The following is a 13,027-nucleotide window of genomic DNA, read 5'->3' on the forward strand; positions in this document are numbered from 1 at the left end:
TCCCTTTCATCACTGGGATAAGTGATGAAAGGATTGCCCAGTTATCCAGGCACAAAATCAAAACAAGATGCTCTGCTTCCAGAAATGTACAGCAACTACTCAAGCCCCCTCCCCTACCTTCAGAAGCCAGAAATAAGCACCAATTATATCACATTAATTGTGGGTTTTTTTTTTTTTTTTTTTTATGAAAACCCCAAACACGAAAGGTATCAAAACCTACAGTACTTAGCACCGTGCATGGGTTGAAGGAGAAGTATGGGGGGAGGGGGTTGCCGGAAACTTTGCTCTAGAGACTAAACATGGGTTTCACCACTTCAAGCCTCCAATAAGCAAAGTGGTGGTATTTCACCGGTTGATGAAAGTCATCTACCACCTGTGAGGTTTATATAAGTCAGTCAAAGGAAATTGTTCAAAAGGATCTGTAAACACAAAATAAATATGTACATTCGGAATGTTATCACTTTGGATCCAGCTCTACATTCTGTTGAAATTGGGCATTGTTGGAACTTTGACAAAATTACAATAATTTCCAGAGATCGATGCAGGTTGAGACTTTTATTCTTTGTTAGGGATGTCCTAATTCCATCAATAGATCCAAGAGGCTTTTGATTAACAATGATCTGGTATATGTTGACCCCCTGGCCAACACAACAAAATCAAAACCAGATTGCTCGAGCAGAACTAACACAGATAATCCAATCGTACCAGCCAGGTCACCTTCAGGAACAGAAAATGCAAATGTATCTCAATATTCCAGTCATACTATCAGAAACAGCAAAATTTCTTCTTCATTATCTTCTTCAGTAACTTCAGGTATGCACTTTCACTTCTAGTAGGTTCTGGACATCAGCTATTTGGCAAATAATCAACAATTATGAACACATATGAGAACCATGTGGTCCTCAATGCACCCTGCATTCCAGTAGCCCTCTACAGCACTGCATTATTTCAAATAGTAAATAATGTATTTGTTAAATTGCTTACAGTTTGTTGGTTCATTTGTAAGTGTTTCCTTTTATTTAATCTTTTATTGATATTTTGAGTGTTTTTTTCTGATGAAGTAAAACCAGAAATTTAGTTTACAAAATGTCTAATTTATGTCTCTTGATATGTGGGTGTCAGGTGACAACTTTAATACCCGTGTTATAAGCGAAGCACATTATAGTTAAAAAATTTTACCATTTCTTTAACATAAATACACTTTACTTAGTAAATAAATACTTTATTTACTAATGTTTTATGAGTACACAGACTAAATGAAGCATTCATTCTGAAAAAGTCATGCAAATTAGTGTGCTAGAACTGATGACAGCACTTTTTTTTTCAGTACATAATTCATATACAGTAGACTCTCGATTTTCCAGGATAGATGGTAAAATAAAAATCCTGGATAATCGATTTCCTGGTTAATCCAAAAATACAGTAAGTCCCCGACATACAGTACATTCCAGGAAGTCTTATGTAAGTCAAGTTTTATGTAACTCGGGAATGTCTAATAAAACATTGCTCTTATATCCGTGACATGCCAAAATTACAAAAAACACATAATATCCTCAGAAGAATGAAGAAAAATAGTTATATATTTTTCAATTATTTAGTTATATATTTTTTTATATATTAGTTATATATATATATATATTTTTTTTTTAATTAGTTCAATTAAAAACTTTATCTGGGGACAGCAGTGAAGTTGCTGGAGTGGTACATAAGAAAAGAAAACATTAAAGGAAGAAATTGTACAGTAAAAACTGATATGTATTTTGTAGCCTTGGTTATCATAGTTGCCTTCATTGGTGCCGACCGCTTCTCGTATTCTGTTGTCTTTCTCCTTTATTATTGTGTTCGCTGTTGACACTGACAAATCTAAATTTCGCACAATACTTGTTCATGTTTGACCATTTTCAAACATCCTTATTTTAATTTTCTGATCCGAATCGATCACTTTCCTTCCTTTCTTTTTTTTTTTTTGATAAATTTACTAGTACCGCTGTCACTTATTCTCTTAGTCGGCACCACAATAAGGGTCAAAATGGAATTTTCTGTAAAGAACTTCACAGGGTTAAGGCAAAAACTCACTATTATCACTCCACATGAACTCAAATTTTACTAAAGCACATTTCTGGAGGTCACTGCCATAAAACAAAAACAATTTGCACTTTCCGGGTTATTGGGCTTTTCTGTTAGTGCATCTAATTATAAACAAATAGTAAACTTGATCATACTGCTTTTGCGATAATACCAATAGCTGGAATTCTGTGGGATTTTACATTATGGTGCAAGTGTGTCCCCTTCACTGAAATCTTCAGTCATATAAAAAAAAAAACCTTTAAAGAATCTTCTCTTCATCCCTATTTTTAAGCTTGTTATTCCATATCCCGTTTGTGGAATTTGTGCATGCCGTGATCGTCATTACTGATTGCTTATCATTATTATTATTCTGTTTTAAATTTTAAATCCTAAAAAAGAAAAAAAAAAATTTAACGTAAGTTCGAAGTTACGTAAGTCAGAGACTTACTACAGTTTATCCAAAAATGTTCAGCAACCATATGGCAATGGATAAAAAAAAAAAAAAAAAACTTACCACTCACTACTCGCATGTCCAATACAATGCTTCCCTTTATTTTTGACAATTTCGTGCATGGTTTGGTCACCAACATTATAATGGTTCTTTAGAGATTTCAAACTTTTGAATAATTTCAAGTTTTTGTTTAATTGAAAGCGTAACCCGTTTGCATTTACCCATCATTTTCGCGATTTCTAAACAAAAACAATTTTTCGTTATCCCTGACATAAATAACAAAATTTTTCTCTTTGCGGTGCGATGAAACAACAATCGAAGCGACGCACTAAAACAAACTAAACATTTATTTTTTTTCTTTTGAACGTTGGGTGTGAATACAGTGGGGGTTGATAATCTCCCAATGACGACTTTATAATGCCCTGCTTGTTGCATATTTACGACTTGCAAAATCTGTTTATACATTTCCTAGTTATTACTTGAATTTCATGATTTCTGGGGTTTTTTTTTTTCTTTATTTGGAGTCTTGAAGTGTCCCAGTTAATCCACTTCCCAGTTAAACCGAACTCGGTAAATCGAAAGAGTATTGTAATAGTGATCAGATGCAATAAATGAAGATGTTCACTACTGCTCTAATGTTCGTTAACGTTTTCAAGCACTGTTAATTTCTGGTACTTTTTCCTTATAATGCGAGTCATCCACATTATCTTCTGAGTCACACCCTATGTCACTGGCCTTCTGTTTATCGACTGTCTTCCCACTGTTCACAGATGCTGAGATTTCTTCATGTCTCAGGTAATGCACAACTGCAGCTTCTGAATCCTCCTCAATCCAAGCAGCCACAACATTTACTCCTAAATTGCTGCCAAGTACAAGCAGCCTTTGCTTCTTGTTCTAAAAATGCTGCTAATTAAAGGTTATTATTAGTGATCTCATTTTTTCCACCACATTTTTCCCAGCAGTTTTTCAATTGATGTTTAGCTTACTTCCTCCCATGCTAATCCAATATTGTATGCAATGTCTTTCAGTGCTCACAACATTAGCAAGTAGCTCACCATGATAGTAAGCTTCTCCAGTGGGGCAAAGATAACTTAGTCAATTTCAATTCTTCTAAAACTCAATCCTGTCTTATATCTCGCAAAAAGGATTTTTCTGTTCCTATGCTTATCTTCAATGACACTCTGATTAAATCATATATCTCTATTGGGGATTACCCTGACTTCTAATTTGTCTTGGCATAAGCACATTGCAAATATTGCTTCTTCTACATCTGAAAAACTAGGTTTTTCTCTTTCACTCTCGGCGTTACTTTTCTTCCAAATAGCTATTCACTTTATACAAATTGCAGGTCTGCCCTACCATGGAATATTGTTCCCACATCTGGGTAGTGCCACCAAAACTAGCACTGCTATTGGCTTGGTGTGCAAGGAAGCCCCAGGCCTTTGCTGTACTAGGAGGTTAAAAAAAAAACAACAAAAACCACTCTATCCATACATGTGTTTTACATATATAGTAACCCTGCTGACTTTGAATTTCTCCAAGTTCACTGGCTAAAAAACCAGTCTCTGCAATAACGTTTGTACCTCTTCTGCTGTAATTTACATTTATAGCTCACACTTCTAGTATTGTTAGTACAGTAGAATGTTGGTTATCCGGAAGTCAGTTATCTGGAATAATGTGAAAGGCTGATCTTTCTTCTTCTTTTTTTTTTTTTATTAACAGTAGTAGAGTAAGTGTCACATTTGCAAATTGAATTTTGATTCTAATAAGCAAAACATTGAATTTACTACCCATGTATAACAGACTGTACAAATAAAAAAGTCCAATAAACTGAAAACTGCATAGTGTTTTTACTGTTTTATGGTTGTGACCTCTAGAGTTCTATGTGACCTTCAGAAATGTGCTTTAGAAAAATATTACAGAGACTACTGAGTTTTCTCAGAAACCATGAGTGAATTTCAGATTAGTGCCCCAGATTCTTTAAGAATAACATCGGCCCAAAACTGTGTGATTTATTATTTTTTCAATTTTTTTACAGTAAAATGTGAACAAAATGAAAACGCATAGTCTTAACATAGCAACAAAAAATGGAAATTATTAATAGAATTAGAAAAGCTGAAAATTTAGGAAATCTCTCCAAAGAGTTTAATGTGGGGACTTCAACAATTTACAACATCAAGAAAAATTCCAATGCTATAACAGAATTTGTGTCAATTATGGATAGTGAAGGAGGATCTAGCAGGAAAAAAGACTTATGTCGAAACCTGAAAATGTCACTTTAGAGAGTGTACTTTATTTGCAGTTTCTTCAGAACAGAAGTGAAGTTTAGGTGAACCACTGTCTGGCTCAATGTTGTGTGAAAAAGCATTGGATTTCAATTGAGAATTTTCACCAGTCCCTCAAATCTTGAGTTAATCCATAACTGGCAGCATATAACTTTTCATATCTTCCTTGGCAAACTGTAGACACATGCATTCTAACGTAACTAAAGGCATTTTTTCAGTGTGCCTCTATATTCATCCAGCAAGTCGTCAGGTCAAGTGCACTTAATATCACTAGTCCCTGCATAAACAATAATATTAAGTGCACATGAACTGATGAGCTGCTGGATATGTATAGAGGCACACTGAAAAAATGTCTGCTGGTAATATCATCAATCGTAGCACTTGGCAAACACAGTGACAGTAATTTCCCAATAAAACTAAATCCTCTTATATCAGAGCAGTATGTACTTGAATATTCTGTTCTGAAGTTCAAAATGGTGTATGACCTCAGAGACTAGATCTCCCAGGCTATAGATATGAGTTCTCAGTTTTGTCTCTAAAGCAACCACTCATTTTTAATAATCCACCAAACCTGTAAGGATGTGCACAAAGTCATGAAACTAACCACCTTCACAAATTTCAGCTTTGTGTTCTTAATCTAAGTCCATCCCCACAAGCTGGAACTACTAATACCTTAAAAAAAAAAAAAAAAAAAAAAAGAAACCTACTTTCTTTGATTTCTCTATTTCTCTAAGTAAACAAGTGGTAGTTTCCCTCAGCAAGGCTCACTTCAAAAAGGAACTACCTTGTTTGCTAAATTTTTCCAAAGTGTAAAGTAGTTGTGGGCAAGCATGTGGTAGCCATAACTGATTCACTCAGCTAAGGTGATTGCATGCTCCTACTTGTTTACATCATCAATAAAAAAAAGAAGCAGACTATTAGTTTTTCTTTAAGTGGAAATAAAAAAAAAGGCCATGCCTCAAAACATATCATTTTTTGAAAAGAAAATTGTTATACATTATTTCTTCAGTGTGTATTGCACTAACACAATTAAGGAAACTGATCTACTGACAGCCATATTATAAATTGAAAACATTGGTGTCAAACAGAAAACACATTGCACACTACTTAAAAATAAAAAAAATAACATTACTTACATAGAATTATTTTTCAAAACCAATACTGCTAGCACCTTTTCTGAATGCATTTTTAATCTTTTTACAAAATTTCAAGAAAACAGCTCTACTGGGAGCCATGTTATTAACTTCCAAAAAGTGGTGAATGAAAATGAAGGTTTCAGATGAAAACCTTGACATCCACTGTAAACTGCACAACTTTAGATGATTGGTTTTTGTTTTTGAAAATTGTACTGTTACAGAATTTTTCTTTAATGGAAAATTTTCTGTTGGAAGTTATAGATTTTCCAAAACTGGCATCAAATTGTATACGAACTGATATAAATACAATTAAAAAGAAAAAAAAAAAAAAAAAGAAAAAACTGATTATTAATAAGATATTTCAATTTTGTAAAGTAGATAGTATTACTAACCAGAAAAAAAAAAAGCCCTTAAGAAATTTTTGTAAGTGCTGACACGCTATTGGGTCTCCTAGACCCCTTGTAGCCGACCGGGCTAGCCAGGTGGGTAAAGTGCTTGCCTGGCAACGCAAAGGTTGCAGGTTCGAATCCCGCCTTGGGCTTGGATCAGAGTAAAATGCAAAAACTTGGGGAGGTGCATTATGGCCACAGAAGCCGATGCGCCAACAACTGACAAAAAAAAAAAAAAAGACCCCTGTGCATCCATGATTAAAAATTTTAGGGTTATGATTGGTACACTTCTTACATTGCAAATAAGGATTATCTACTAGACTGACCTCTGAATACATGCCAAAGACTGCACAAGCGATGAACTCCTGATTCCATGGGAATTACAACTATTCCCATCTGAGTTATGACATGATATCCTGTGAGGAAGCAATTTCAAGTGGATTTTTTTTTTTTTTTTTTAATTCTAATGACATATTACAGTAAAACAAATTAATATAAAAAAATACAGCTTTCAGTCAAGTTGTTGATAGTTAAATAATGTCTACTCAAAATTTCAGGTACACAAAAGCACTATCTGACAAACAACTGACACTGTTGGCATGAAAACTACTTTTGAAAAAAAATATTCTTACCTTTAATATCTCTGTGCAATTTGCGCTCAGAATGAAGATAATCCAAACCTTTCAACACCTCTCTGAGTATGATGGCAATGTGCATTTCTTCAAAGTGTCCAGCTTTCATAAGATCCAAAGCTGATCCTCCACCTAAATACTCCATTATGATCCATAGTTTTGTTCCCTGTAAATTTTAAAAACCTCCTACTACAATAAATACTTTAATAATGGTTTATTCATAATGACTACAGCAAAAGAAACAGAAAACTAGTGATGTGTAGAACACTTATTTGTAGATATATTATTTAAAAAGTCACCAATGTTACTCAAAATGGCCACCCTTAGCATACAGTAGGGCTTACAATACTGGGATCCCAGTAATTTTTTTACGGTATTGAAATACTGGTATTGATACAAAAAATACCGGTTTTTTGGTACTAATTTTAAAAAAAATAATTGTTTATAATTTAATCGCATAAAGGTTATAAAATCACCATTATGTGATTATGATGTCGTTATCTCTACTAGCAAACGTTCGATAAATCATCGATAGGACACCATGCAATATTGCAACCTGTCCACAATTCTCGGACAACTTCATGTCTGACGGTATCGTAACTCCCAAGTCCCGTTCCTCCACTACTAACTTTAGTTCAACTCCACCAAGTGTATTTTGGGGTTGCTGTTCCCCAAGTGTAAGACCTTGTTTTGCTGAATTAAAGCATAGCTGCCACTTTTCTGACCATCCCAGAATTCTATCTAGGTCACTCTGAAGAAGCTCTACTTGGCGGCGATCATTAACTACTCTACTGATCTTTACATCATCTGTAATTTTAGACCTCACACCCTCCATCCCTTCATAGATGTCATTTAAGATAATCAAAAGCAACAGAGGTCCCAATACTGATCCTTGGGAATCACTACCTACAATAACCCAATCTGAGGAATAACTATTTATTGCAACCCTCTGCCTGGTGCCCTCAAGCCATCGTGCTATCCATCTAAGGATTTTCCCTATGATTCCAGCCTGCTCCAACTTATAAAGTAGCCACTCATGTGGGACTGAGTCAAATGCTTTGCTTAAATCCAAATAAACAATGTTGAAATTATTCCCTAAATCCAGCTCACAAGTGACCTGTCAACATGGCTAATCACATCTGTTAAACATGATTTTCCCTTTACAAAACCATGCTATGTATCCTACAGAATTCCATTCCCATCTCTAAATGATCCTGAATTCCACCTTTGATTTTGCCTCCGTGATTTTCCCTACTACTGAAATTAGACTGGCCAGTAGGTAATTTCCCGTTACACTCCTAGAACCGCCTTTATGTTCCAATTTACACCAATCCAATGGAATCTCTCTTGAGTCCAGTGGTAAAAAAAAAGGTAAACTGCAGCCATTATCAACCCATTGCAGGATGGAAGCCTCCTCAACAATTCACGTTGAGGGAAATGGGCCATAATCTGCCACGCTAGTCCAGTGCGGGTAGGCAGATTGACCGTATTTAGCAGTCAGGGGCTTGAACCCCGGTCTACTTAAGGAGCGTGTGCTACTGCACTCCCGCTCCTGACCACTTGGATACGGAAGATTATAGGGTATATGCCATCAACCACAGGAGCCTTACTCGCCTACAGGCGAGTAATTACATTTTTCAACTTCACTTCCATAATATCTAATTTACACAAGTTTTTTTTTTTTTTAAAGTAAAAAATTTTCAGGTGGTAGATGACTTTCATCTACAGGTGAAATACCACCACTTTGCTTATTGGAGGCTTGAAGTGGTGAAACCCATGTTTAGTCTCTAGAGCAAAGTTTCCGGCATCCCCCTCTCCCCATACTTCTCCTTCAACCCACGCACGGTACTAAGTACTATAGGTTTTGATACCTTTTGTGTTTGGGGTTTTCATAAAAAAAAAAAATATATCGATGCAAAGTAATTGTTGATTTCATCTGCAGCTTCAGCTATGGTATCTAATACTATCCCACGTCCATTACATAAGGGTCAATCTGATTTGTCCTTCTGTTCTTTGCATTTATATATGTGAAGAATTCCTTAACTGCACTCTTTGCTCTCTTCTCTATTCCTTATCCCCACTCTTTGCTCTCTTCTCTATTCCTTATCCCCACTCTTTGCTCTCTCCCAGACTCACTAAAGATACTATAGTGAAAATTATACTTTGCTTAATAAAACGTCTTTCTCCTTCAGAAAGTGATGAACATAATTCAACCATGGAAGACCAACATGGAACAGAACATCAGTGTTCCGCAAATTCTTTCCAAAATAAGAAATTGCCCGACTCCAATGAGATTTTAAAAGATGAACTTAAGTCGGAAATTAATGAAATACTTTTAACTATTTTTGCTAAAAAAAAGTTCAAAGCCTAGAAAATATGGACTAAGATAGTCTACAATTATCTCGGTACCAGAATAGAATCCGAAAGAGCATTTTCTGCCGGTAATCAAATGTACTGTATGTACCAAAATTAGATCCATTTTAAACGATCATACTATTGCTTATGTTTCTTAAGAGCTCACTTTATTCGGACAGGTAGTGTGGATGCTTAAACATAACTAAACTTTGCAGTAACAATGTGTATTTTTGTTTTTAGAATAACTGTATTTTAATTATTTTTTCATAATATTTATTATTGCAATAAAAGTTTATTTAAAACATGAATTCAAGTAATTTAAGTACTTGTTTTTTTTCCTTACTTTACTGCACCAAATTGTCATCAATATTTATTGAGAAAAACGTTTTTTTTTTTTTTTTGAATACCAGTATCCCGGTTTCATAAATTAAAAATACCGAAATACCGGTATTAAGATTTTGACTGGTGCTGTAAGCCCTAACATACAGTATCTAATGAAATACTGACTGTTGCTGCTCTGACAAATGGATGCTTCACATGGTTGTTTGTCTATGGTATGGTGTGGGCTCTGACTGTAAACATTAACTACAGTAGGTAGTTAATGTAGGTCCAGTGATTCAGGTCTCCTTTCAGAAGGATATTTGGAAGTCCGGCATTTCATCATGTCTTCTGAATAGTCTTCTAAGAACCTAGCCTCTTTCTAATCACCTTAATGATGTCTTAAACTTCAGTTAGAGCTGAATCTTGAAAAAAGTCCAATGGCCTCATAGAACATAACTGTTTAAGAAGCATTGCAATCTATCCTAAAATGTCTGCAAAATTAACTTCTGCAAAAGTTTTAATTTCTGGTTCACAGACGTGAAAGTCTGACATCTTTATAGCTCATATTCCAACAAAGACACAAGTTGGCTTATCTTATCTCCACTTTAGGCAAAATTCCAGAAATCTTAGTGGAGCTTGGGGATATCTTAATTTTAATGATAAAAGTTTTTATTGATAGGGAAGAATTTTTTTTCATGTTTCTGTTTATCGAAGTAACATTGAAGTGATATTTCTGATTGCAACCTTCTGAATTCCTTTAGAGCTGGAATTAAGATCGGTTCTGCACCCCTATATAAAGGATGTTGCAGTAGATCTGATATAATTAACCTGACCATGGCTCTGGGCAATATTCCCATTTCAAAGGCAATCATCATTTGTAGAAAGAATTTCAATGAATTTAGTTGCTAACAGACTAATTACTTCTAAAGTTCTGATTGTACATGGACTACCATATCAAAGAGTGTCATATTTATACACTATATTCACTAGTATCACTATCTTTTAACTCATAAGTAGGTTGACAAATATCATAACTTAAATAATCACATAGGAATCCAAGATAGTCCAAAGCATTTAAATACTTCTACTGCTATTAAATTTTTTTTTTTATTATTATTATTGATTATTGACACTGTATAGGCTACATGTAAATGAAATATTTACAATATTTACAATGTAAAATGAAATATTGTAAATATTTCATTTTACATTTACACTGTAAAAGCCCAAACTATGAGATGCAGTCACAGATAGTGACAACATCTAAGCCAAAACATTCACGTTTTGGTAAATAACATTCACTAGGGCATATATAAAAGTTATTACAAAGATTTTGTAATAACTGAGAGCAAAGTGGAGGAGAAATTGTTGAAGTTTAACATAAGAAAGGCACCTGGGGTGGATGGGATCTATCCTGTTATATTAAAGGAGGCGACAAAGCAACTAAGCAAACCCTTAGCCATAATTATGAGAGCATCCTTGGACTCAGGGGAGGTCCGCATAGACTAGAGATGTGCAAATGTATCCCCAATTCACAAAGGGGGATCAAAGGGTGACACGAGTAATTACAGACCAGTTAGTTGAACTTCTGTTCCGGGTAAAATAACGGAGTCACTGGTTAAAGATGCATTGCAGGATCATCTAGACAAGACTGCAGCAATAATTCAGACACAGCATGGGTTTGTTAAGGGAAAGTCTTGTCTGACAAATTTGATAGGATATTATGATGTGGTTACAAAGGAACTGGATGCAAAAAATAATTTTGATATCATATATTTGAATTTCAGGAAAGATTTTGACACTGTTGCGCATGGAAGACTATTGTACAAATTGGAGCAGAATGGTATTAAGGGTAAGTTGCTACAATGGATAAAAGGATGGTTGAGTGGGAGAAGACAGAGGGTGGTAATTAATGGGTGCTGCTTTTCGTGGACTAATGTTATTAGTGGAGTCCCACAGGGTTCGGAATACCAGTATTTCCTCTGTTGTTTTGTATATTTATCAATGATATTGATAAAGGTATATCAGGCTTAGTGTCGAAGTTTGCAGATGATACAAAGGTTGGCAGGGTTGTTAATGACAGTAATGGCAGTGTGCTACTGCAACAGGATCTAGATAATTTGGGCAGATGGGCTAAGAAGTGGCAACTGAAGTTTAACCTTGACAAATGCAAAGTACTGCATATGGGTAGAAGTAACCCCAGAGGAACGTACCAACTGTGTGGTACTACACTTAGGGTGGTAGAAAATGAAAAAGACCTGGGAGTGATTGTGCAGTCAGATATGGTTTTCTGAGCAATGCAGACAGGCTGCCAGGGCAGGTCATGGGGTTTTGTCAATGATATACAGGAATTTTGCTAGCAATGAAAAGGTGATTATCCCTTTGTATAAGGCATGCTTTATACAAATTTATACAAAAGTACTCAAAGCATGGCCTTTGTCAGGCCATGCTTTGAGTACTGCATACAGGTCTGGAGGCCTATTTTAAGAAGGATATAGATTTGCTTGAACGTGTACAGAGAAGGCCAACAAGATTAGTGAGGGGAACAAAGGGGTCCTCTTACCTGGAGACTAAGCATCTGTGAGGTGGTGATTGATTGAGGTGTATAAGGCCTTGAATGTATAAGGCTAAATTCTGATGGGATCCTTCTGCTTGCTCAGATTACGAACCTAAGAGGGCATAAATTCAAACTGAGAAAAGACAGTTGTAGAATAGATGTGCAGAAATTTGCCTTTAGCCAGCGGGTAGTTAATTGGTGGAACAAACTTCCATCTGTCGTTGTGGAAGTTGATAGCTTAAATAAATTCAAGAACTGGACAAACTTTTAGAGCGAATGGTTGTGTGAATTTTTTTTTTTTTTGGCTGATGCTACATAAGCTCCTATGCTTGCTTTCTTGCATCGCATGTCTTTACTATTATTATATCAGACACAAAAAATGCGATCAGATTGGAAACTGTGTACCATGATTCATTACTCCACAACACAGCATCCCAACATTTCAGAGACCTATTAAAATGGACTGTGTACCACAAATTCATTGCATATAGTGTGCACTGCAGCTCTTCAATAAAATCCAATACCATACAGCTCCCTACGTATTGTCCTTGTACAGTAGCTATGATCGTTCATATCTGATATTAGTTCCTGTGGCCTCCCTGAACTCCTCATTGACAGTATTCAATGAGGACTGATAGAATCTACATACCACTTTTTTGAGTATCTCCAGTCTTTTTTCATCAATTTATGTTCTGTTTGAATGGTTTTCCTGGTTGTAACAGCACCATGACATTTCCATTTGGTGATTACATCAGTCACCAATGATTGAGGGTGTTGGAGTTTTACTTCAAAAATTGATTACTAATATGGCATCCTCATGTAACTTCTCACTGC

General features: G+C 35.3%; 1 protein-coding gene across 2 annotated transcripts in view; it reads right to left on the reverse strand.

Annotated features, from left to right (window-relative positions):
* LOC150080836 (serine/threonine-protein kinase 26-like) overlaps positions 1–13,027 on the reverse strand; it is a 226,773-nt gene that overhangs the window by 152,904 nt on the left and 60,842 nt on the right. For both annotated transcript variants that reach the window (XM_090381119.1, XM_090381118.1), the window contains exon 4: positions 6,961–7,126. In XM_090381119.1, the coding sequence (XP_090237245.1) occupies positions 6,961–7,126 (166 nt within the window). The remainder of the gene's footprint in view (positions 1–6,960; positions 7,127–13,027) is intronic.

This window comes from Mastigoproctus giganteus, chromosome 9, assembly GCF_048544385.1.
Source record: "Mastigoproctus giganteus isolate SK-2022 chromosome 9, ASM4854438v1, whole genome shotgun sequence".
NCBI lineage: Eukaryota > Metazoa > Arthropoda > Arachnida > Uropygi > Thelyphonidae > Mastigoproctus > Mastigoproctus giganteus.